General features: G+C 45.8%; 2 protein-coding genes across 2 annotated transcripts; one reads left to right on the top strand and one right to left on the bottom strand.

Moving 5' to 3' along the window:
• Positions 1 to 578: 578 nt before the first annotated feature.
• On the top strand, positions 579 to 9588 carry LOC122991669 (N-lysine methyltransferase KMT5A-A-like). The gene is made up of 7 exons (XM_044364866.1): positions 579 to 594; positions 693 to 849; positions 1058 to 1112; positions 1185 to 1250; positions 2591 to 2656; positions 7672 to 7742; positions 9527 to 9588. Exons 1-7 carry the CDS (start codon positions 579 to 581, stop codon positions 9552 to 9554), a joined length of 459 nt encoding a protein of 152 aa, XP_044220801.1. The 3' UTR covers positions 9555 to 9588.
• Positions 9589 to 9602: 14 nt separating this feature from the next.
• Positions 9603 to 12885, bottom strand: LOC122992095. Its single transcript, XM_044365683.1, has 4 exons — positions 12739 to 12885; positions 10668 to 10997; positions 9950 to 10032; positions 9603 to 9829 (listed from the first exon to the last, which is right to left on the bottom strand). The coding sequence occupies exons 1-4, from the start codon at positions 12845 to 12847 to the stop codon at positions 9710 to 9712; spliced, it is 642 nt and encodes a 213-aa protein (XP_044221618.1). The 5' UTR covers positions 12848 to 12885; the 3' UTR covers positions 9603 to 9709.
• Between the last annotated feature and the right edge of the window lie 14364 nt (positions 12886 to 27249).

Raw genomic sequence — 27249 nt, 5'->3', positions numbered from 1 at the left:
GTGTCCTCAGCCAATCAGCTCCCTGTATGTTCACTCCCCTCTCTTGAGTTCTCCACCCATCTCCCCACCTGCACCTCATCTCCTTGTTAGTTCAGTTTCTTTTTAAGTTCTGGTTTTCTGTTCAGTCCTTGTTGGATCGTTTTGTGTTGTTGCATCTGCTAGTTCTGTTCTGCTCTGTTTGACTGTTCATGACCATCCACAATTAAAGGAGAGTTTTTTTCATCATTTCTGCATTCCGGCCTCTGCGTTTGGGTCCACTCCTGCTTCCCCGAGTCTGACATATGGCTTACTAGTAAGGCAAGGCAAATTTATTTGTATAGCATATCTATTTGTTTGGCACATTTCCTACACAGACACTTAAAAGACTGAAAGTCAACTGTAAAATAGGTCTGCAGTAAGTTGTTAACAAACTATGATAGGTAAACTGATCAGATTTTTTTCTATATCTTTACTGAAGTCATCATCTTTAGCATGAGATGTCAGCAATAAGGCCACAGAGAGTGAAGATTAAACCTAAAGAAGAGGCAGCATATTTTTCATCCTTGGGCAAGGATGAGGATGGATTCAATATAAAATATATGAATTCATTTAAAGGTGAGTTGCCATTTGTTAAAAGTTCTTTAGCACAGGTATACTTTTAATTATTGCTTTAATCTCTTCATATTTCTGACACATCTTCTGTTCTTCGTTAGGTCGAGGAGTGTTCAGTTGCCACCACTTTCAGAAGGGAGACTTTCTTATTGAATATCGATTGGAAATCAAACAGGAACATGAAAACAGGCTAAGACTGTACCACGATGCCCTGAAGGTTTTCATGTTTGAATTTCTCTACAATGGGGAAAAACTATGGTACATGTGTTGTCATACTTAATTTACAGTATTTTTTGTAAGTTTAATTTCACCCAGAAAAACAAACTCTGCCATTTTGTATTAACTTGATGGTAGTAGTAGTAGTAGTAGTAGTAGAGGTGGTGGTGATTTATTTATTCATTCAGTATAGTGTGCTTCTGTCATTATACTTTTACATTTTGTAATCAGAATTTTTTTGTAATTTCAGTATTGATGCAGCCAGAGAGGACGACTCTCTAGGGAGACTCGTCAACGATGATCATGTGAGCCCAAACAGCAGAATGAGGACCATCACTGTGGATAGAAAGCCTCATCTCTGTTTATTTGCAATCAAGGACATCAGGCCAGGGGAAGAGATAACCTACAACTATGGAGATTCGGACTGGCCATGGAGATTAAAGGTATAGACAGAACTTCATTTTCACAAAGAGTTAACAAGTTGCTGTTTGAGTCTACCGTAATTTCACAGTATTTTCACAAAATAAACAAAACAGGTGCACCGTGTAGAGTAATAATGAATAGAGCTTTGGTCAGTCACCAAGTATTTTTACATGAACTTGAGTTTCCCTAGTAATAGTTTACTCCTATCATTCTCCTGTATAGATAATTGTGTTGTTAACTCACTACGTATCAACAGGTACAGTCTTATTGTGTCTTACTGGTTATTTAATGATATTTTATCCCTTCCTGTACACAAGGTTTCAACTGAGGCACATCCTCACCATGCAGCCTGGGTATCTGACTGCACCAAAGATGTTAAACAGGTGACTTCATTTCCATTGCATGTTGATAATGACATGATTTTTTTTCAGTAGCAAAACAGTTTTGACTGGAAGTTGACAGGAGGGTATTGATACACAGTCCTCAGTGTGTCTACAGTGGTCAGGTATAGACACTCTGAGGACCGTGTATTTGGACACTGTCAGTGACATTATTGAGAAATGTATTTTAAGGTCTAAGTGTTATAGATACAGTCCTCAGTGTGCATGTTCTGTTCAGGTATAGACACTCTGAGGTCTCTATATGTGCACTGTTAAGTATTTAGTAGTATCAGTATTTCTATGTAACATTAGATGCATAGCAGTTTTTCATCATTGTTGTATGGAAGTGGTTTATTGTATTTAATTGACAGTGCCATCAACAAAATAGCAATTCATATGGAATGCCATGAAAATAAAATTACAAGAGTAAGGACATGGATTTTGCTGTAGAGACACTGAAATGATCTCTTTCCACAAATTTTAGCCATAGTACAAAGTATAACTGAACAATTTTAACACTTATATGTGTGTAAAAATCTATTTTAATTTCACTATTGTATGTGTTCATATAGCTTTTGGGTGAGAGAGAATCTCCTGTCATGTCCAGACAAGACACTTGTGATGCTTGAATATTGCTCAGACAACATTAATCAGGTAAGTTTTAAAACCTCACTATCATCATTACACTACATTACCATTTCATCATCATCTGTCATTTCCTCAGTATATAATTGTACTGTTAGCTCTCAGGGTATCAGTAAGTACAGTCTTTTGTGTCTAAATGTATGTCACAGTGCTGTACTGACTGTTGCTTTATGTGAAAGGCTGAACAAATGTTTTTTATGTTTACATACAGTATACTTGAGACCTTATCATTTTCCTGTAGAGATAATTGTGTTAACTCACTACATATTAGCAGGTACAGTCTTATTGTGCCTTAATGGTTATTTAATGATATTTTATCCCTTTCTCTACACAAGGTTTCAACTGAAGCACATCCTCACCATGCAGCCTGGGCATCTGACTGCACCAAAGATGTTGAACAGGTGACTTCATTTCCATTGAATGTAGATATTGATGTCAGATTTCTTTCATTAGCAAACCAGTTTTGACTGGAAGTTGACAGGAGGGTTAGGGGTTGGGAGTTAGGGGGTTAGAGTTAGGGGGTTAAGTTAATTCTCCAGGACATGAAGGTAAATGTTGGGCCTCATACTTCATGTACATGAGACAAAGCAGGCCTGCACACAGTCACAAAGTCTGATAACAAAGAAAGGCACCAAGTCGAATAAAAGGAGTCCAAACGGACTCCAACTCCCATCATTCTTTGCTCAACTCACACATAAGTGTGAAAGCAGGCAGAGTCAAATTCTCGGCTCCAGTTGGACGAGACCAGCAGGAAACACATGGGGATTTCCCTCCCAGCCGTGATGTCACAGAGAGTATAAACACTGGCGACGCTCCCAAACTGTGCTTCCAGTTGTTCGCACAGCTAATGAAAGGAAGTAACTCCCGTACGTACTTAACTGCAACCAAGCGGCACAATCTCAACCTTGCTGGACGAGTAGAGCACATTACCAGATCTGAAGAAAACCGCTGTGCAACCCAACGCAGAAGAAGGATGAAGGATAACCTATATGCCTCACTTGCCTTTAAGTGAATCGACTCCACTGTTTTCCTGCAACTCCACCGAGGATCAGCTGCCATGAACCCGCCGACAGAGTGAGAGGAACCAGAGGGACCAGAGGGACCGAGCCGGACCCGAAAGACAGACTGAAACACACCCTGCTGGCTTCCTAAAGCCACACGAGAGGCGTGTTTTTGTAAGACGTCAAAAGCCAAAAAGGTTGGAAACCACTGGTTTCATCTTTAACAATGTGTTGTATTTTAAAAGCTTGTTATATTATCCATTGTGTCAAATCTTCATCTGAAAAGTAACTAAAGCTGTCAAATAAATGTAGTGGAGTAGAAAGTACAATATTTCCCTCTGACATGTAGAAAGTAGCATCACATGGAGATACTACTATAGAGGTACAGTTCTAGTAAAACTTCTGACAGTTTCTACAGAAAATATTTTCTCAGTTTGTGGTTACAAAACAGTTTTTTGTGGATGTTAGTCAGAGGTCAAAGGTCACAGACTGTAAACACTGAAACTAAATGTCATATAAAATTAAAAATGTCAGATTGAGCCTGAAGTGAGAACGACGTCAGAACTCGAGTCTCATCGTTTGAATTATTTCATGTCTTTATGAGACAGATACATATCAGAACACATAAATAATAATTAAGCAGAAGGAAACTGTATCACGTCTTCTGTCTGTTCTTCATCTCGCTGCTGTTTGGACTTTCAGTTTGTTTCAGGTTTGATTTTATGGACTCAAACACTGAAAGGTTTCAGTCCAACATGTCAGCTTCGAGTTCTGAGCTTTGTTCAGTTTCTGTTTATTTAAATTCACTTTAACTGTGATAAAAACCTGTTATATGTGTGAATGTTTCTCTGTGGTTCAAACATTCATTTTCACAGAAATGTTCTGTACTCTATACTCGTTGGTCACCTGTGATTGGCTTGCTCTGCTGTGACATCACATCATTTGAAATGGAGGGAGGTGCGAGCGATAAGAGAAGTCTCATCAAGCTGACAGGAATACGACTTCCTGTCCAGTGAGTGGAGCATCAAAATAAAAAAGGCTTTTCTCTGATTGTGGAATAAAGAGTAAATGAAGGTGCACACGTCAATCAGCCGGCAGCTATTTATCTGTCTACATGATGTAATTTAACCACATGTGCAAACTAACACCAGGTCATATTTATAACGCAGCATCTTGTTATTATGAGAACATTTGTCAGAATATAAAATACTCTGAGTTTGTTTGTAGCAGAGGGCAGAAACTATAATCTGTGTTTTTATAATGAACCCTGAGCTGTTAAATTCTTTTATACAAATGAATAATGATTAAGTACAGGACATTTGTAACAAGCACAAATACAAATTAGATGTCATTAATTAAATTATAAAACTGTATGAAAACCATGTAAAGTTCACAAATGTCACAGATTTTAACAGCTTTCTGACGTTCAGCTACAAATGATCTGATGAAGATGTTGAATTGTTGAAGGTTCAGCTTTATTTCCATTAAACCAAACCAAATGTAGCTGAGACTCTCCCACACAGAGAAATGTGCACATCAAACACAAGTAATAAATTAGCATGAAATAGAAATAAGTCCAATAAAACACAAATAGAACAATGTAGCATGAGAAAGATGCTACACCTCATTAATAGCAGGAAGGAACACTGTAGTGTTCTGTTTTTAAACAGATCAGCTAGGAACAGAAGACACATGAATGCTTAACTCAGTATACTACATTAGACCAGTATGCAAATGTAATGTATGTGTTTATATCAGAGGTGGAAGAAGAACCCAGATCCTTTACTGCAGTAAAGTTTTCAGACAGTGCAAGAAGGAGATAAACATCACTTCCTTTGTCCACTATTTTACCTGCTGTTGGGGCTGCTTCGCTGAGATTTCGTAGGGGGCGCTATTCAGCCAGTGTGCATCACTGATGGTTTGGTGCAGACTGGAGCATTTACAATAAAGTTATAGCAACTTCCTCTGTCATGGCGAAGCATCAAATCTCAACAGTGTGAGGATGAGAGTTTTCTGCAGGGTGAGACATGTCTGTCTCGCTCACACCTGTCTGTCTCGCTCACACCTGTGGCATCAAAATTATGCAAGGTTTGGGCCCATTCACTTGAATTTCAATTAGTAAATTGAAAACTCTTGATGAGTTTGTGTGTGAAACAAAGTAATTTCCTAATTTTCATCAAGTCTATTTTTAGAAAAGTAAAGACTTTTAACTCACATGACCTGGTGAAAGTGTGATTGACATGTGTCCTGTCAGGTGTGTAGAGACAATAAGTAACTGCAGCTGTACACAGAAAAATACTCATATATTTGAATGGAGAGTGTGAGTGAACCGCTAGGTGCTCGGGCCCTAATAAAGGAAAAACTGCAGTACAGAGCTACACATTTTAGTTTTGATGGTATTTTTCTGCAGCACTTTATCACTAAACTGTCACCCTCACTCCATTTCTCCCCTCATAGGTCATCCCCACTACTGAATTATAAATATAAGACCTATAATTATTGTAAAATAAATGATAACACCAAACTTCATACAAAGTTTGTATATAATGTACTGTATGTATATAGACCTTTCTGCTGTATCCTACAAAAATGAGCTGCATTCAACCCCCACACCAGTGGCAGCTGATGACTCAAAAAATTGGGGAGGGCAGGAGGAAAACCAACAAACCGCATCAAACTATATCATTGTCCCACCTGATGAAATTGGAGGGGTGGGGGGCAATTTTATATGCCAATAAAACAATTTGCTTTTAAAAACAAAAACCCCTGAGTGGTGTAAAGGCTGCTTCTTTATAGACATTTAGCATATACATATTGTTTCTAAACAAAGAAGAGCTCATTTTAGCCATGGACTGGTTCAGATGTGTCATTTTACCAACAAAGTGAAATTCAAATTTATAGTATTGTTCTATTGTGACAACAGATTTATCTTTTCATCAAAAACAGACAACATACCACATGATTTACACGTGTTTCCTGTGTATTTTCTTAGTATACAGAAATATATAAAGTAGCACAAAGCTTATAACGTGATACAGGAACAGATCAGTGCTGAACACTAAAAACATTCACAGATCTAAAAGTGAAGGTTCACATCAGAAAGTATTAATGCATGTATCAAATACATACTTACACTCTCTTATCTATATGTATGATATACAAAATATAGTCTACAAAGCTGACATGTTAACACTAGGGGTGCAACGGATCACAAAACTAACAGTTTGCATCGTATCAGATTTGAGTCACGGATCGGATCATTTTTTGGATCAGCAAAAAAAAGGGGGAGACAAAAAAACTTTCCATTTATTCTGTAACACTCTTACAGCACGAAACAGCAATGAACTTTTGCCCATGGTCTTAAATGAAAACATTCAAGACAAACAACATTTAAGATGTCCAATGCTTAAATAAAATAAAATATATGAATGCTCAGTTATTGCAATATGAAGCATGATACCTTCCTCTTTTAAACACGGTAGTGAATGAAACAGCCTCTGTCCACATCAAAACTTGATGATAACTTAGAAACATGAACACACGTCTTGTCCTGCAGCTTGTTGAACAAGCCACCAAATAAACATTCACCACTAACGTCAGTTAGCAGCTAGATGCTAATTAGCTGCTCAGCTGCAGCACATCAAACAGCGTGTAAACACACCTACAGATGTCACTTCGGACTCGTTAGATGCTGGTTGGATCGTTGCTCTTCAAAATTCCTGTTAGCGACACGCTGTCTGCCCATGACTTGTACTTACAGCAGTTTGTTTACTTTGTCTTAAAAGAGACATTAAATTTTGCAATTAATCCGCAGTTCATATGCCTGCCGAACCGTGGGGGGCGATCCGTATGGATCACGGATCAACTACGATCAGTTACACCACTAGTTAACACTTGTTATTCTAGTTACTTTAAGCTTATTACTCAATATATGGCTCAGCTTAAAAACAAACTAAAGAAACTGTCAGAAGCAAGCAGCCAGACCTCCTGCACACTAATCATACAACATCAACAGGTGACTGAACAACCACTCAAGTCTGATATCATTAGCAACAATGACAAACAAGCTAACTCTCCTGGTTGTTTCTCCAGTTGCTTCTCTCTCCAGCCTCCCTGGCGGTGTCCTGCTGCTGCTGCGCTGCACAGTCCAGATAACTTCTCCCGTTAGCTTAACAACAGTTCTTACCAGTCCTTCCATAGATGTATAAAGAGTCCATCAGGCTGCTACAACAAGCCAGCTGTTGCATTGGCTATCTGATGGCCTGATGGCGTGGGCCAGGTCGACACACTTCCAGGTTTCCACAGGCAGGACCGAGTCTCCTTGACGGAGACCGGACTGATGGGCTGGACCACCTGCAACAGACAACCAATCACAGCAGGCCGGTCACATAACAGGAAATGGAAATATGTTGCAGGTCGTCAGTGAGGATGTCAGTCATTCTCTGCAGCGGGACTTCATGCACCTCGCTAAAGGGAAAACTAGCAGGTATTGTGATGATGTTTAAAAATGACATAATCTTCTTTGTCAGGTTCATCAATGATGATAAATGATCTGAAGTCTTTAGTTTTTGGACGAGGCTGCTGTTGACAGATTAGTGGATTTGATATATTAACAGAGGACTTGCGATCATTTTGCAGCCAATTCATGTTGAAGTTGGAAAAGTTTAGAGTTTGACAAATTACACGGGAGGCTGTTAAATTTAATAAAATAGTTGGGAGATTGCTAAGCATACTGTAGGCAGACCACTGTGTCTGTGCTTATTTATAGACACAGCCGACGTATAACTGAACTGTTAATATTGTAGCTGTTGTTAGTAATGTTGAAGGATTAGGGTTTATATTAACCCTACAGGAGATACCTTATCAAGAAAAATGAAACTTGCAAATAAAAACATGAAAGAATTTCGAGCCTTTTTTAAATAAATTCTATTTCTACATTCTGTATTCTATGTAAACCCTGTGCTTCAGAACAGGAAATCAATTGAGATGAAGGTACAAAGACTGTACATTCTGCTTTATGTGCATCTTTTTCTGAGGTTTGACTTAAACATTTAAAAAAAACACAAAACAAACAAAACCTGAGTGACAAATGTTAAATGTGAGGAGAGAGACCTGGCTGACACCTCTAACAAAATAATACAAATGAACAAAGAGGACACAGAAAGTCAAACTGTCTCACGTTGCTTTGGATGTTGTTGGCTGCAGAAGGAGAGAACGTCACTGTGTGAGAAGGTTTTGGTTGGTTTTCTCTTCACACTCTGCTGGTTAAGATGTTTCCTTCAGTCTGCTGCTGCAACTAAACACACTTTAAAGTCAAACTAACTGCTTTCGACAGAGCGTTTGGTGGAGGTTTGAAACCCTGATGTGAATCATTATCTGCTGCACGCTGACAGTAAATGAGAAGCCGAGCAGAAAGCTGATGTGATCTGATGTGTTCACTTTGTCTCCTGTGTGTTTCGCTCTGGATTCTCTCATGATGGACTCACCTGACATCAGTGACATCACACAGGTGTCATGTGTTGTATCAGCTGAGCTGGAAGTCAAACTGCAGCACCAACAGTCAGACATCAACACATCTGATTGTGTCCTTATAAGTGCAGTTTAACACTTTGTTTCTGTCTTTTTCTTTTATTGTCACAAATCAAACAATAATTGTATAATTTGATTTTCAGTGTAGAGAGGGAGAGGTGCACTAAACTGACCAGAATATCATGGAAATGCTAATTATATTTGGGGGTCTGACATTCAAAATAAAACAAAGTGTAAAAGTGTTATTGATACACTAGAAACTGATTTATTAGCATGAAACTGTCACATACAATAAATGAGTGAACATTCAGCAGAAACACATGTGCTTTAAATTCTGTCAAACATCAGATTTTTTTCATAAAAACAGCAAAACAAAGATAAAACATTTGATTTCACTAACTTTTTCTTTTATTCAGTTACTTTAACTCAAAAAGCAAATATTCTTAAAAGAAGCAATAACACATTTCAGCTGAATAAGTAGTTTATAGTATATAAAAGTGAAGAAAAAAGATATTAACTCATCAAACAACTGTATGGATTTTTAAATGATTTGTTGACTCAACATTTATCCAGATGAGACCATAAAACTCTGGATTCATCAAAATCTTTAAGTAAAAAAAGTTACAGCTGTTCACATGAGAGAAGTTAATGATGATAAAATATAACTATATACAGATAATTATGTTACAAATGGTCCAATCAGATCTCCTCTCTGCTCTTCTTCTACTGGTCTTAATAAAGGTCTCGCTACTTCCTGTTGTGGCACTGAGCGTTGGTGCTGGATGTAAATCAGAAGCTGTGGAATCAACCAGTATGGACGTCATTCCTCGCCGTACTGGGCTGCAAAAACCTGGCTGAGACTGAGAGGAGAGATGAAACCAAAGATGATTTTCTTCTTCAGTGGTTTGTGGCTCCTTGGAGGTCCTACTCTGCTCCCTGGGCTCCTTCCTCTTCAGCCGGCTCTCCTTCAGCTCTGGAAACACCGAGGTTATAAGAATCCAGCTCAATGTTCTCCTGTGGGCCTGACTTCTGCCCCCTGCTGGCCTGGAGAGACATGACAACACAGATCTAAGTTACTGCATCACTCCTCTCTTCAGTTCAATATAAACAGGCTGAGTGCTTCATTTCAACCAGTCCTCTAAACAACAAACATGTGTTCAGTACCTTCAGGATGAAAACGACGACAGCGACGACCAACAGCAGAGTCACCGGTAGGACGACCAGTCTGATGATATGAACTGTTGGATCTGACGAGACACATTCAGTCATCACATTAGATCACATGACATCATGAGAACAACAGCTCCCATCAAACAGAAACTTTAGTGACGTTAAATCTCCTAAAATCACTGAAGTGTGAAGCAGCTTGTTGATTATAAGTTCATCTGATCTCCTCTGTATGCTGATGATGTTGGACAAAAACAACTCGTGTTTACAGCTGGTTTGAAAGAATGAATGAAAGTCTGCTGATTGTCTCCTTAAACCTCCTGTCTGGTTGAAATGATTCAACTGATTGTTAACAATCAACATCTTTACATGCAGTTAAATCAAATGTGATCCTGGTGAAGCTCTGAGTTCTCCTGATGACATTCAGCTCATCATGTAAAGTCCTGTTTATTATCATTATAGTGCTTATCTGGCTTCACTGACTCGTTTGCTGTCTTTTACTTTTCACTACAACACAGTTGTTATGGTTCAATAACATTAAAGAAGCTGGGAAGGAAACAGTTTACAGTTCCTTCATCAGATTCTGCCTCAGCTCTCTGTAGGTCGCTGGGTCGGTCCTGCTGCCTGATGACTTTTTATCATGTTTTACAAACATGGAAACAAAGTCAGTGTGACATCTCAGTTCCACTGAGCTTCACACTCTGCTTCAGCTTACCTGTGACAGTGAGAGACAGCAGACGGCTCTCAGAGAAGAAGTTATGATCAAAAACATAGACGCCATAAACACAGCTGTAGTTTCCTTGGTGGGCGGGGTCTGCAGCAGGAAACAGGAAGTCAGCAGAGTGATTGACAGCTGGCTGGGTGTAGTTGTGTGTTGTGTTGGAGGAGGTGAAGGTGAGCTGGAAGGAGCCTCCTGGGTACTGAGGCTGGACGGAGCAGCTGATGGTGAAGTTGGAGCCCCGACGCACCAGAAACCCCTGCTGCTGGGCCTCGGAGACCCCGTCCATGGTAGAAGACACAGAGATGATTGGCTGAACCAGCAGGTCTGTAAACACAGAGAGATGATGAATCCTTCCTCTGTGAGAAGCTGAATGTTATTTTCTCCTCATTAGTTTGTTCAAATAAAGGCCTTTTCTTGCTACACACAGCCTACTCATGTGTGTACGACCCCTGTGACCACTAGAGGGCCCCGTTGCACCAACGTATTTCTTCTCTCCTCAAATATAAATTAACACCAAACGTCCTTTTGTGTCGATCTAAAATACAAACATTATTTAAGCTCACAATGGCTGAAATAAAATGTGTGTATAGATCAAAAAGCAGTTTTTAATCCGAGAGCTCTTTGTCTTACAAGCAGGGCTGTAATGGAGGCTAAACGCACGTAAAAGCCGTTTACCCACCTCTCAAATTCTGAAACAGTGTTTAAGCAAACTTTCCATCACTTTACAGCTGTTAGCTCAGACTGGCTTCCTACCACAGTTTCTGTTGGAGCTTCTAGGAGCGCTTGTTTTGTTTTCTGTTGGAACATTGTGTCCTGTTATGAGACACGGAGACGTCTGTTACTGTTAACACGGACCAACAAACCACCACCCACTCCTGCTGCGCTGGTGTTAAAACAAACGAACCCTCCGTGCTGAAGCTAGCAGGCAGACTGGAGCCGCTTTCATGAGACAGACGAATGAATCAGAGTTCAGAGGATCATATATGACATTAACTGACATGTGCAGCATCAAATAATAATCTGTCAGACAAAAGACAACAAAGTAAGTAGCTAGAAAAACTCTAGTTTTATAAATTGACATTAGTGTTGTTTAAGCGTCCAGTTTATCTGCTGCTGCTTTACATTACAGTAATGTTAATGTAGCTGATAGTTTGATAGCTTGACTGCTGATGTATTCACACTGTGTGTCGTTTGTCCACAATTACTGTAATTAACACCGTACAAGTTAAAGTTCTGCTTCATGCTCTGTCAGAATCTTAAGAGGAAGCTTTTTACATTTCCAGACTGAGTGAAGGAATCAGGAGAAACGAGACAGAAGTGATGAAGAATCACAGGATGTAACGTTAATGGTGTTGAAAGAAAAACAAGGAGAAAGTAAAGAACTGACTGAAGAATTTTGTTTATTCTTGTTCATCAATTTATAGTTTATTCAAAACGTTTTGTTCAAAATATTTTATTTTGTTTATAGTTTGTTTTGATCTTGAAGTAAATGCAGCTAAATTCCTTAAATGAATTTTTTTATGAGTAAAAAGTAGAATTTGTTGTCATATATATGCAGATGGAATATGATGCAGATTTGGTTTGAGTAGAAACGGCTTTGGTTGAAATAAATGAACGTTGATCAGTGAGAGGTGATCACACAACACAGAGAACTCCTACATTCATGTGTAATACAGAGGAGTCAGAGAGCAGAGGAGGAAACAGATTAACATCCTCAGCTGCCTTCAGATCAGACAGAAAACAGCTGATCAACATGTTAATAAGACATTCATACAACACTGCACGCACAATAGTTTCCATCAGAAACAAGTAGTGAACACAACACTGACATATCATCAGCTTTTAACTTGATATATTGAACTTGTTAGCAAACAGTTGCTTATTTGTTTAGGCAGCAAGCAACAAGTATATTAATTAGTAATGTAGTTGTTGCTTGTAAGGTGGATGTGACTGAGCTGCTCAGGAGAACTGCAGGGTGTGTGAGTGAACCACAGCAGGTTGCTTAAAGCTGCAGATTGTCTCAGTTTGAAGCAATGAGCCTCCAGGAACAAGCTAACTTCTCTACCCTTTAGGATGCCGTCGTCCTGGATAAGTTTACAGTTCAGTCCAATGGAAACCAGCGACCAGAGGAGGTCCGTCAGGACCTTCAGGACCTTCTCTGCAGGCCCGACCATTTATGAGAGGTGTCATTATTAGTTCATAAAATATTACACATCAGTAATTATAAGGTCATTAAAACAATTTTATTTAATTAGTTATTAAAATAATTTATGTGATTTTTAAAAAACTATTTTGTTTGATTTCAGTTACTATCATAACCATAAACCCAGTATCTGGAGCTAGAACTGGATGTGTCTGCCTCACGCAGGACTCACGCAGGACTCACATATGACTCACGCAGGTCTCACGTAGGACTCACCCAGGACTCACGCAGGACTTACATAGAACTCACGTAGGACTCACGCAGGACTCACGCAGGACTCACGTAGGACTCACGCAGGACTCACGTAGGACTCACGCAGGACTCACGCAGGACTTACATAGAACTCATGCAGGACTCACGCGGGTCTCATGCGGGACTCACGCGGGACTCACGTAGGACTCACCCAGGACTCACGCAGGACTTACATAGAACTCACGCAGGACTCACGCAGGTCTCACGTAGGACTCACGTAGGACTCACGCAGGACTCACGTAGGACTCACGCAGGACTCACGCAGGACTTACATAGAACTCATGTAGGACTCACGCAGGACTCACGTAGGACTCACGCAGGACTCACGCAGGTCTCATGTAGGACTCACGCAGGACTCACTCAGGACTCACGCAGGACTTACATAGAACTCACGCAGGTCTCACGCGGGACTCACGCGGGACTCTCTCGGGACTCACGTGGGACTCACGCAGGACTTACATAGAACTCACGCAGGTCTCACGCAGGACTCACGCGGGACGCACACAGGTCTCACGCAGGTCTCACGCGGGACTCATGCGGGACTCTCTCGGGACTCACGTGGGACTCACGCAGGACTTACATAGAACTCACGCAGGTCTCATGCGGGACTCACGCGGGACGCACACGGGTCTCATGCGGGACTCACGCGGGACTCTCTCGGGACTCACATGGGACTCACGCAGGACTCACACAGGACTTACATAGAACTCATGTAGGACTCACGCAGGACTCACGCAGGTCTCACGTAGGACTCACGCAGGACTCACTCAGGACTCACGCAGGACTTACATAGAACTCACGCAGGTCTCACGCGGGACTCTCTCGGGACTCACGTGGGACTCACGCAGGACTTACATAGAACTCACGCAGGTCTCACGCAGGACTCACGCGGGACGCACACGGGTCTCACGCAGGTCTCACGCGGGACTCTCTCGGGACTCACGTGGGACTCACGCAGGACTTACATAGAACTCACGTAGGTCTCACGCGGGACTCACGCGGGACGCACACGGGTATCATGCGGGACTCACGCGGGACTCACGCAGGACTTACATAGAACTCACGCAGGTCTCACGCGGGACTCACGCGGGACTCTCTCGGGACTCACGTGGGACTCACGCAGGACTCACACAGGACTTACATAGAACTCATGTAGGACTCACGCAGGTCTCACGTAGGACTCACGCAGGACTCACTCAGGACTCACGCAGGACTTACATAGAACTCACGCAGGTCTCACGCGGGACTCACACGGGACTCATGCGGGACTCTCTCGGGACTCACGTGGGACTCACGCAGGACTTACATAGAACTCACGCAGGACGCACACGGGTCTCACACAGGTCTCACGCGGGACTCATGCGGGACTCTCTCGGGACTCACGTGGGACTCACGCAGGACTCACATAGGACTCACACAGGACTCACGTAGGACTTACATAGAACTCACATAGGACTTACACAGGACTCACGTAGGACTCACGAAGGACTCACGCAGGACTCACATAGGACTCACACAGGACTTACATAGAACTCATGCAGGACTCACGCAGGACTCACATAGGACTCACGAAGGACTCACGCAGGACTCACATAGGACTCACACAGGACTCACGTAGGACTCATGCAGGACTCACGCAGGACTCACGCAGGACTCACGTGGGACTTACATAGAACTCACGTAGGTCTCACGCGGGACTCACGCGGGACGCACACGGGTATCATGCGGGACTCACGCGGGACTCACGCAGGACTTACATAGAACTCACGCAGGTCTCACGCGGGACTCACGCGGGACGCACACGGGTCTCATGCGGGACTCACGCGGGACTCTCTCGGGACTCACGTGGGACTCACGCAGGACTCACGTAGGAGTCATGCAGGACTCACGTAGGACTCACGTGGGACTTACATAGAACTTACGTAGGACTCACAAAGGACTCACGCAGGACTCACATAGGACTCACACAGGACTTACATAGAACTCACGCAGGACTTACGCAGGACTCACATAGGACTCACGAAGGACTCACGCAGGACTCACATAGGACTCACACAGGACTCACGTAGGACTTACATAGAACTCACATAGGACTCACATAGGACTCACGAAGGACTCACGCAGGACTCACGCAGGACTCACATAGGACTCACACAGGACTCACGTAGGACTCATGCAGGACTCACGCAGGACTCACGTGGGACTTACATAGAACTCACGTAGGACTCACGTAGGACTCACGAAGGACTCACGCAGGACTCACGTAGGACTCACGAAGGACTCACGCAGGACTTATGCAGGACTCACGTAGGACTCACATAGGACTAACGCAGGACTCACGTAGGACTCACGCAGGACTCACGCAGGACTCATGCGGGACTCACGCGGGACTCACGTGGGACTTACATAGAACTCACGTAGGACTCATGAAGGACTCACGCAGGACTCACACAGGACTCACGTAGGACTTACGCAGGACTCACGTAGGACTCACGCAGGACTTACATAGAACTCACGCGGGACTCACATAGGACTCTCTCGGGACTCTCTCGGGACTCACGCAGGACTCACGCAGGACTCACTCAGGACTCACGCAGGACTCACGCAGGACTCACGCAGGACTCACGTAGGACTCACGAAGGACTCACGCAGGACTCACGCAGGACTCATGTAGGACTCACGTAGGACTCACATAGGACTTACGCAGGACTCACGTAGGACTCACGCGGGACTCACGCGGGACTCACACGGGACTCACGTGGGACTTACATAGAACTCACGTAGGACTCACGAAGGACTCACGCAGGACTCACATAGGACTCACACAGGACTCACGTAGGACTTACATAGAACTCACATAGGACTCACATAGGACTCACGAAGGACTCACGCAGGACTCACCACCCACTCCTGCTGCGCTGGTGTTAAAACAAACGAACCCTCCGTGCTGAAGCTAGCAGGCAGACTGGAGCCGCTTTCATGAGACAGACGAATGAATCAGAGTTCAGAGGATCATATATGACATTAACTGACATGTGCAGCATCAAATAATAATCTGTCAGACAAAAGACAACAAAGTAAGTAGCTAGAAAAACTCTTCAGTGAAGCAGAAGTTTTATAAATTGACATTAGTGTTGTTTAAGCGTCCAGTTTATCTGCTGCTGCTTTACATTACAGTAATGTTAATGTAGCTGATAGTTTGATAGCTTGACTGCTGATGTATTCACACTGTGTGTCGTTTGTCCACAATTACTGTAATTAACACCGTACAAGTTAAAGTTCTGCTTCATGCTCTGTCAGAATCTTAAGAGGAAGCTTTTTACATTTCCAGACTGAGTGAAGGAATCAGGAGAAACGAGACAGAAGTGATGAAGAATCACAGGATGTAACGTTAATGGTGTTGAAAGAAAAACAAGGAGAAAGTAAAGAACTGACTGAAGAATTTTGTTTATTCTTGTTCATCAATTTATAGTTTATTCAAAACGTTTTGTTCAAAATATTTTATTTTGTTTATAGTTTGTTTTGATCTTGAAGTAAATGCAGCTAAATTCCTTAAATGAATTTTTTTATGAGTAAAAAGTAGAATTTGTTGTCATATATATGCAGATGGAATATGATGCAGATTTGGTTTGAGTAGAAACGGCTTTGGTTGAAATAAATGAACGTTGATCAGTGAGAGGTGATCACACAACACAGAGAACTCCTACATTCATGTGTAATACAGAGGAGTCAGAGAGCAGAGGAGGAAACAGATTAACATCCTCAGCTGCCTTCAGATCAGACAGAAAACAGCTGATCAACATGTTAATAAGACATTCATACAACACTGCACCCAGGACTCACGCAGGACTTACATAGAACTCACGCAGGACTCACGCAGGTCTCACGTAGGACTCACGTAGGACTCACGCAGGACTCACGCAGGACTCACGCAGGACTCACGCAGGACTTACATAGAACTCATGTAGGACTCACGCAGGACTCACGTAGGACTCACGCAGGACTCACGCAGGTCTCATGTAGGACTCACGCAGGACTCACTCAGGACTCACGCAGGACTTACATAGAACTCACGCAGGTCTCACGCGGGACTCACGCGGGACTCATGCGGGACTCTCTCGGGACTCACGTGGGACTCACGCAGGACTTACATAGAACTCACGCAGGTCTCACGCAGGACTCACGCGGGACGCACACAGGTCTCACGCAGGTCTCACGCGGGACTCATGCGGGACTCTCTCGGGACTCACGTGGGACTCACGCAGGACTTACATAGAACTCACGCAGGTCTCATGCGGGACTCGCGGGACGCACACGGGTCTCATGCGGGACTCACGCGGGACTCTCTCGGGACTCACGTGGGACTCACGCAGGACTCACACAGGACTTACATAGAACTCATGTAGGACTCACGCAGGACTCACGCAGGTCTCACGTAGGACTCACGCAGGACTCACTCAGGACTCACGCAGGACTTACATAGAACTCACGCAGGTCTCACGCGGGACTCTCTCGGGACTCACGTGGGACTCACGCAGGACTTACATAGAACTCACGCAGGTCTCACGCAGGACTCACGCGGGACGCACACGGGTCTCACGCAGGTCTCACGCGGGACTCTCGGGACTCACGTGGGACTCACGCAGGACTTACATAGAACTCACGTAGGTCTCACGCGGGACTCACGCGGGACGCACACGGGTATCATGCGGGACTCACGCGGGACTCACGCAGGACTTACATAGAACTCACGCAGGTCTCACGCGGGACTCACGCGGGACTCTCTCGGGACTCACGTGGGACTCACGCAGGACTCACACAGGACTTACATAGAACTCATGTAGGACTCACGCAGGTCTCACGTAGGACTCACGCAGGACTCACTCAGGACTCACGCAGGACTTACATAGAACTCACGCAGGTCTCACGCGGGACTCACACGGGACTCATGCGGGACTCTCTCGGGACTCACGTGGGACTCACGCAGGACTTACATAGAACTCACGCAGGACGCACACGGGTCTCACACAGGTCTCACGCGGGACTCATGCGGGACTCTCTCGGGACTCACGTGGGACTCACGCAGGACTCACATAGGACTCACACAGGACTCACGTAGGACTTACATAGAACTCACATAGGACTTACACAGGACTCACGTAGGACTCACGAAGGACTCACGCAGGACTCACATAGGACTCACACAGGACTTACATAGAACTCACGCAGGACTCACGCAGGACTCACATAGGACTCACGAAGGACTCACGCAGGACTCACATAGGACTCACGTAGGACTCACGTAGGACTCATGCAGGACTCACGCAGGACTCACGTAGGTCTCACGCGGGACTCACGCGGGACGCACACGGGTATCATGCGGGACTCACGCGGGACTCACGCAGGACTTACATAGAACTCACGCAGGTCTCACGCGGGACTCACGCGGGACGCACACGGGTCTCATGCGGGACTCACGCGGGACTCTCTCGGGACTCACGTGGGACTCACGCAGGACTCACGTAGGAGTCATGCAGGACTCACGTAGGACTCACGTGGGACTTACATAGAACTTACGTAGGACTCACGAAGGACTCACGCAGGACTCACATAGGACTCACACAGGACTTACATAGAACTCACGCAGGACTTACGCAGGACTCACATAGGACTCACGAAGGACTCACGCAGGACTCACATAGGACTCACACAGGACTCACGTAGGACTTACATAGAACTCACATAGGACTCACATAGGACTCACGAAGGACTCACGCAGGACTCACGCAGGACTCACATAGGACTCACACAGGACTCACGTAGGACTCATGCAGGACTCACGCAGGACTCACGTGGGACTTACATAGAACTCACGTAGGACTCACGTAGGACTCACGAAGGACTCACGCAGGACTCACGTAGGACTCACGAAGGACTCACGCAGGACTTATGCAGGACTCACGTAGGACTCACATAGGACTTACGCAGGACTCACGTAGGACTCACGCAGGACTCACGCAGGACTCATGCGGGACTCACGCGGGACTCACGTGGGACTTACATAGAACTCACGTAGGACTCATGAAGGACTCACGCAGGACTCACACAGGACTCACGTAGGACTTACGCAGGACTCACGTAGGACTCACGCAGGACTTACATAGAACTCACGCAGGACTCACGCAGGTCTCACGTAGGACTCACGTAGGACTCACGCAGGACTCACGTAGGACTCACGCAGGACTCACGCAGGACTTACATAGAACTCATGTAGGACTCACGCAGGACTCACGTAGGACTCACGCAGGACTCACGCAGGTCTCATGTAGGACTCACGCAGGACTCACTCAGGACTCACGCAGGACTTACATAGAACTCACGCAGGTCTCACGCGGGACTCACGCGGGACTCATGCGGGACTCTCTCGGGACTCACGTGGGACTCACGCAGGTCTCACGCGGGACTCACGCGGGACTCATGCGGGACTCTCTCGGGACTCACGTGGGACTCACGCAGGACTTACATAGAACTCACGCAGGTCTCACGCAGGACTCACGCGGGACGCACACAGGTCTCACGCAGGTCTCACGCGGGACTCATGCGGGACTCTCTCGGGACTCACGTGGGACTCACGCAGGACTTACATAGAACTCACGCAGGTCTCATGCGGGACTCACGCGGGACGCACACGGGTCTCATGCGGGACTCACGCGGGACTCTCTCGGGACTCACGTGGGACTCACGCAGGACTCACACAGGACTTACATAGAACTCATGTAGGACTCACGCAGGACTCACGCAGGTCTCACGTAGGACTCACGCAGGACTCACTCAGGACTCACGCAGGACTTACATAGAACTCACGCAGGTCTCACGCGGGACTCTCTCGGGACTCACGTGGGACTCACGCAGGACTTACATAGAACTCACGCAGGTCTCACGCAGGACTCACGCGGGACGCACACGGGTCTCACGCAGGTCTCACGCGGGACTCTCTCGGGACTCACGTGGGACTCACGCAGGACTTACATAGAACTCACGTAGGTCTCACGCGGGACTCACGTGGGACGCACACGGGTATCATGCGGGACTCACGCGGGACTCACGCAGGACTTACATAGAACTCACGCAGGTCTCACGCGGGACTCACGCGGGACTCTCTCGGGACTCACGTGGGACTCACGCAGGACTCACACAGGACTTACATAGAACTCATGTAGGACTCACGCAGGTCTCACGTAGGACTCACGCAGGACTCACTCAGGACTCACGCAGGACTTACATAGAACTCACGCAGGTCTCACGCGGGACTCACACGGGACTCATGCGGGACTCTCTCGGGACTCACGTGGGACTCACGCAGGACTTACATAGAACTCACGCAGGACGCACACGGGTCTCACACAGGTCTCACGCGGGACTCATGCGGGACTCTCTCGGGACTCACGTGGGACTCACGCAGGACTCACATAGGACTCACACAGGACTCACGTAGGACTTACATAGAACTCACATAGGACTTACACAGGACTCACGTAGGACTCACGAAGGACTCACGCAGGACTCACATAGGACTCACACAGGACTTACATAGAACTCACGCAGGACTCACGCAGGACTCACATAGGACTCACGAAGGACTCACGCAGGACTCACATAGGACTCACACAGGACTCACGTAGGACTCATGCAGGACTCACGCAGGACTCACGCAGGACTCACGTGGGACTTACATAGAACTCACGTAGGTCTCACGCGGGACTCACGCGGGACGCACACGGGTATCATGCGGGACTCACGCGGGACTCACGCAGGACTTACATAGAACTCACGCAGGTCTCACGCGGGACTCACGCGGGACGCACACGGGTCTCATGCGGGACTCACGCGGGACTCTCTCGGGACTCACGTGGGACTCACGCAGGACTCACGTAGGAGTCATGCAGGACTCACGTAGGACTCACGTGGGACTTACATAGAACTTACGTAGGACTCACGAAGGACTCACGCAGGACTCACATAGGACTCACACAGGACTTACATAGAACTCACGCAGGACTTACGCAGGACTCACATAGGACTCACGAAGGACTCACGCAGGACTCACATAGGACTCACATAGGACTCACACAGGACTCACGAAGGACTCACGCAGGACTCACGCAGGACTCACATAGGACTCACACAGGACTCACGTAGGACTCATGCAGGACTCACGCAGGACTCACGTGGGACTTACATAGAACTCACGTAGGACTCACGTAGGACTCACGAAGGACTCACGCAGGACTCACGTAGGACTCACGAAGGACTCACGCAGGACTTATGCAGGACTCACATAGGACTCACATAGGACTTACGCAGGACTCACGTAGGACTCACGCAGGACTCACGCAGGACTCATGCGGGACTCACGCGGGACTCACGTGGGACTTACATAGAACTCACGTAGGACTCATGAAGGACTCACGCAGGACTCACACAGGACTCACGTAGGACTTACGCAGGACTCACGTAGGACTCACGCAGGACTTACATAGAACTCACGCGGGACTCACACAGGTCTCACGTAGGACTCACGCGGGTCTCATGCGGGACTCACGCGGGACTCACATAGGACTCTCTCGGGACTCTCTCGGGACTCACGCAGGACTCACGCAGGACTCACTCAGGACTCACGCAGGACTCACGCAGGACTCACGCAGGACTCACGTAGGACTCACGAAGGACTCACGCAGGACTCACGCAGGACTCATGTAGGACTCACGTAGGACTCACATAGGACTTACGCAGGACTCACGTAGGACTCACGCGGGACTCACGCGGGACTCACACGGGACTCACGTGGGACTTACATAGAACTCACGTAGGACTCACGAAGGACTCACGCAGAACTCACATAGGACTCACACAGGACTCACGTAGGACTTACATAGAACTCACATAGGACTCACATAGGACTCACGAAGGACTCACGCAGGACTCACGCAGGACTCACATAGGACTCACACAGGACTCACGTAGGACTCATGCAGGACTCACGCAGGACTCACGTGGGACTTACATAGAACTCACGTAGGACTCACGTAGGACTCACGAAGGACTCACGCAGGACTCACGTAGGACTCACGAAGGACTCACGCAGGACTTATGCAGGACTCACGTAGGACTCACATAGGACTTACGCAGGACTCACGTAGGACTCACGCAGGACTCACGCAGGACTCATGCGGGACTCACGCGGGACTCACGTGGGACTTACATAGAACTCACGTAGGACTCATGAAGGACTCACGCAGGACTCACACAGGACTCACGTAGGACTTACGCAGGACTCACGTAGGACTCACGCAGGACTTACATAGAACTCACGCGGCACTCACACAGGTCTCACGTAGGACTCACGCGGGTCTCATGCGGGACTCACGCGGGACTCACATAGGACTCTCTCGGGACTCTCTCGGGACTCACGCAGGACTCACGCAGGACTCACTCAGGACTCACGCAGGACTCACGCAGGACTCACGCAGGACTCACGTAGGACTCACGAAGGACTCACGCAGGACTCACGCAGGACTCACGTAGGACTCACATAGGACTTACGCAGGACTCACGTAGGACTCACGCGGGACTCACGCGGGACTCACACGGGACTCACACGGGACTTACATAGAACTCACGTAGGACTCACGAAGGACTCACGCAGGACTCACGCAGGACTCACGCAGGACTCACGTAGGACTTACGCAGGACTTACATAGAACTCACGCGGGACTCACACAGGTCTCACGTAGGACTCACGCGGGTCTCATGCGGGACTCACGCGGGACTCACATAGGACTCACGCAGGACTTACATAGAACTCACGCGGGACTCACACAGGTCTCACGTAGGACTCACGCGGGTCTCATGCGGGACTCACGCGGGACTCACATAGGACTCTCGGGACTCTCTCGGGACTCACGCAGGACTCACGCAGGACTCACTCAGGACTCACGCAGGACTCACGCAGGACTCACGCAGGACTCACGTAGGACTCACGCAGGACTCACGCAGGACTTACGTAGAACTTACGTAGAACTCACGTAGGAGTCACGCAGGACTCACGCAGGACTCACGCTGGACTCACGCAGGACTCACGTAGGACTCACGCAGGACTCACGCAGGACTCAGGTAGGACTCACGCAGGACTCATGCAGGTCTCACGCAGGACTCACGCAGGACTTACATAGAACTCACACGGGTCTCACGCGGGTCTCACGCGGGACTCTCTCGGGACTCACGTGGGACTCACGTGGGACTTACATAGAACTTACGTAGGAGTCACGTAGGACTCACGAAGGACTCACGTAGGACTCACGCAGGACTCACGCAGGACTCACATAGGACTCACGCAGGACTCACGTAGGACTCACGTAGGACTCACGCAGGTCTCACGCAGGACTCACACAGGCAGGCATTGCAGAAAGGAATGGAGGATGGATTTTGTTTTCCAGTGACTGGTGAGTCCTGCTGTATTAATTATCTATAGAGGTGATTAAGATTGTTGTTGGTAATGCTCCACTTTGCTGCTGTGAGAAATATGGCCTAATTTCTATATTTCAGAAAATCTTTCCTTTATTGTCTTTTTGTTGAGCAACATGAGTGAACGTTTACCATCGGAAGACCGGGTTGGCAGTTCAGCTAATGCATGTGTGGGAGAAATAACCAGGTTAGCATAGTTTCAGCTTGTTGAGCCGGTGCTTTGAGTACATTTGTTAACAGGTGTCAGAAGGTGATTTTGTAATGGACTTATTCTTAATGACGTAGTGTATTGTTTAGATGTTAGTTGTTGGTGATGAGTGCACTTCAGCCTCTTTTACACAGCCCGTTCAAAGCGGGAATACTGCGCCTGTAATCCGCCTCGCTGTTCTGTGTGACAGCCGGCACGGCGGGACCGGGAGCTGACGCTGTTGTTTAGCCCGTATTCAGACCACATCAGGCGGTGCGGCGTACAGCTGCAGGGTTGAGGAGGTGTGCGGGGATGCAGGTGTGTTTGTGCTTTGGAAAGTAACCGTTGTGAAACAATCAGAAAATAACGTTTTAATGATCTGATTCATCAGCTTCCTCACTAACGTTACTAGTGCTCCCTCTCTCCATTCACTCTCTAGCTCACTCGACCACACCTGCTCTCTCTCTCTCTCTTGTCTTTTTTAAAATGAGTCGGGAAGCCGACAGAAAAGTCTAACTTAACTTTAATGTTGTCAAACAAAGAGAAATGTCCTCCCCTCGTCCTAGTAACGCCTCTTTACTTGCTTATGGCAGAGTTTACAGCTCTGATCAGTCTGATCTCCGTCACGCCTCTGAATCCAGAACGCCGCTACGCTATGAAAAGCTCACATGGAGGCGGCTTTATGCCGGCTCACTGTAAAAAAGTAAAGGCAAAGGCGTCTTTATGGCTATAATGCATTTCTCTGTATAGAAGAGGTGTGTGTGTATGTGTGTGTGTGTGTGTGTGTGTGTGTGTGTGTGTGTGTGTGCGTGTGTGTGTGTGCGTGTGCAAGACCCCACAGTCCGCTACTGCCACTGACTATCACTGTGACAGAGGAAGGAAAATATTACTGTCATAGATGATGTCACTGATGGACTTACCTGAGCAGGTGAGCTCCATGATGGAGGAAGAGAAATCTGATGATGCACAGTCTCTCAGTGCAGATCCAGAATGAACACAGTAAGGATTGATCCTCCATACAGATCTGTCTGAGGCTTCATTTCTGCTTCCTGTTGAAATAGCTGAGCCACAGTCCAGATCTCTGCAGGCTGCTGCTGCTGCCTTCAGGGTCCAGCCAGAGTCCTCCACTGGTCTCCACTCTGATCGTTTCACCTCCAGTGTACCTGCACAGCGACTGGCTCCTCCCACCAACCTGACAGGCTCTGAACAGAAACAAGAGAGTCATCAGTAAAAGAATAAAGTGATTTTCATTAGAACAGAAATGAAGCCAAATCAAAGCTGCAGCTCCTCTTCTACCTGAGCAGGTGAGTCCAACAGCTTTGCCAGGTGAGCAGGTGCTTCTAGCTGAGTCTGATCTTCCACAGTCCAGGAGAGCAGACTCATGGCCTCCACACTGGAACTCTTTGGTCCACATCGGAGCCTCCACTTCTCCATAGAGCGCCCCCTGGAGGACTGAAGGAGCCCCACAGCCGAGCTCCCTACAGACCACCTCTGCACCCTGCTGGTCAAAGTCAGCTTCACACACTGAGGACCACGACTGCTCAGACTTCACCTCCAGTCTGCCTGAACACCGTTTAGTCCCATTCACCAGCCTGACAGAGTCTGGAGAGAGAGAACCATCATTAGTTTGGGGAATATTTACCTGCAACATTCATACCAATAAAGCTTTTTAGAATATGAAAGTAAGAACTGATAAAGAGAGAGAGCACATTCATACCTGACTCAAGTCTTTATTTACAGAAAATATTTCAAGCTATTTGTAGGATTTGAACTTGTCTTACTCAGGCTCCATCTTGTGGGAGCATTGTGGGAAAGAGAAACACATAGAAGCAGCCCAGACGTCAGGTGATGGAGACACATGAACACATTAAAGCAGGAGGCAGAACAAACTGGTAAAGTCTGACTTCCACCTGTATGGAGATGAATTACTGTTCTGAAAATATCTTTAAAAGCACAAACTGTTATCCAAATGTAAACTAAAGGACATCCTAACAAACAAAAGTCAAAGCACAAGATTAAAACCTGCTATAAAAGGACTAACAGATCTTTGAATACAGGCACTAACACTACACAACAACTCTATTAACATGATGATTTCTACAGCTGTTAAAAGGTGGGTGACCTCAGTAACTGTTGGAAACACAGCACTAAAACTGACAGATAGTTTCTGTTATAAACACTAAATGCTGATTCATCTAGAAGTCGAACTGTTGTCTTGATTTGGCTTTAAGTTTGAGGAAATGAGTTCCTCTTAAGTCAGTTGAGTTGTTTAGTTATATTACAAACATGGATCTATATTAAGGAGCATATAGACGGTGTGGCTGAGGTAAGGTAGGGTTTACTCAAGCTTTTTTTACCACTACAGCCCTGCTCACAACAAACCAGTTTCACAGTCATCATCAGATTCTCACATGTTGACGTACTGACGTTAATGGCTGAGTCGGTCAAGTCTGACAGTCTGACAGTGACATCACTAGATCAAGGACAACGTTTACACACATATTTGATGCACTGTCACTATGGTTTGCAAAAGGACTTATCCTTCAGTGATGATGATGATGATAACTGAAAGTCTTCTGTTTTAATCTTCATAGTGATAATTGTGTGTAATTTGTTATTTCTTTGTAGTTCATTTGCACCTTTAGTTTCATTAGGCCCTAAAAATAATACTGTAGTTGTCTGATTTGGGATCAGACTTGATCTTGCTGGTGTCACTTTATTACACTCAATTTTATGTTTATTCTTGTTCATCAATTTATAGTTTATTCAAAACATTTTGATCAAAATATTTTATTTTGTTTATAGTTTGTTTTGATCTTGATGTTAATGCAGCTAAATTCCTTAAATGAATTTTTTTATGAGTAAAAAGTAGAATTTGTTGTCATATATATGCAGATGGAATATGATGCAGATTTGGTTTGAGTAGAAACGGCTTTGGTTGAAATAAATGAACGTTGATCAGTGAGAGGTGATCACACAACACAGAGAACTCCTACATTCATGTGTAATACAGAGGAGTCAGAGAGCAGAGGAGGAAACAGATTAACATCCTCAGCTGCCTTCAGATCAGACAGAAAACAGCTGATCAACATGTTAATAAGACATTCATACAACACTGCACGCACAATAGTTTCCATCAGAAACAAGTAGTGAACACAACACTGACATATCATCAGCTTTTAACTTGATATATTGAACTTGTTAGCAAACAGTTGCTTATTTGTTTAGGCAGCAAGCAACAAGTATATTAATTAGTAATGTAGTTGTTGCTTGTAAGGTGGATGTGACTGAGCTGCTCAGGAGAACTGCAGGGTGTGTGAGTGAACCACAGCAGGTTGCTTAAAGCTGCAGATTGTCTCAGTTTGAAGCAATGAGCCTCCAGGAACAAGCTAACTTCTCTACCCTTTAGG

The sequence above is a fragment of the Thunnus albacares genome, chromosome 11, assembly GCF_914725855.1.
Source record: "Thunnus albacares chromosome 11, fThuAlb1.1, whole genome shotgun sequence".
NCBI lineage: Eukaryota > Metazoa > Chordata > Actinopteri > Scombriformes > Scombridae > Thunnus > Thunnus albacares.
Note: the sequence above shows the minus strand (reverse complement) of the source record. Positions and strands in the feature narration are given on the sequence as shown.

What these genes read in the sequence shown, in the direction of transcription:
- LOC122992095 (XM_044365683.1), bottom strand. Translation starts at nt 12,847, where the DNA reads ATGGTCGGGCCTGCAGAGAAGGTCCTGAAGGTCCTGACGGACCTCCTC. An exon ending in GGACGACGGCATCCTAAAGG is followed by an intron (nt 10,998 to 12,738) that starts GTAGAGAAGTTA and finishes CTGTGTTTACAG; the next exon opens with ACCTGCTGGTTCAGCCAATC. An exon ending in TCGTCGTTTTCATCCTGAAG is followed by an intron (nt 9,830 to 9,949) that starts GTACTGAACACA and finishes ATGTCTCTCCAG; the next exon opens with GCCAGCAGGGGGCAGAAGTC.
- LOC122991669 (XM_044364866.1), top strand. An exon ending in GCACCAAAGATGTTGAACAG is followed by an intron (nt 2,657 to 7,671) that starts GTGACTTCATTT and finishes AATATGTTGCAG; the next exon opens with GTCGTCAGTGAGGATGTCAG. An exon ending in GCTAAAGGGAAAACTAGCAG is followed by an intron (nt 7,743 to 9,526) that starts GTATTGTGATGA and finishes GTCTTAATAAAG; the next exon opens with GTCTCGCTACTTCCTGTTGT.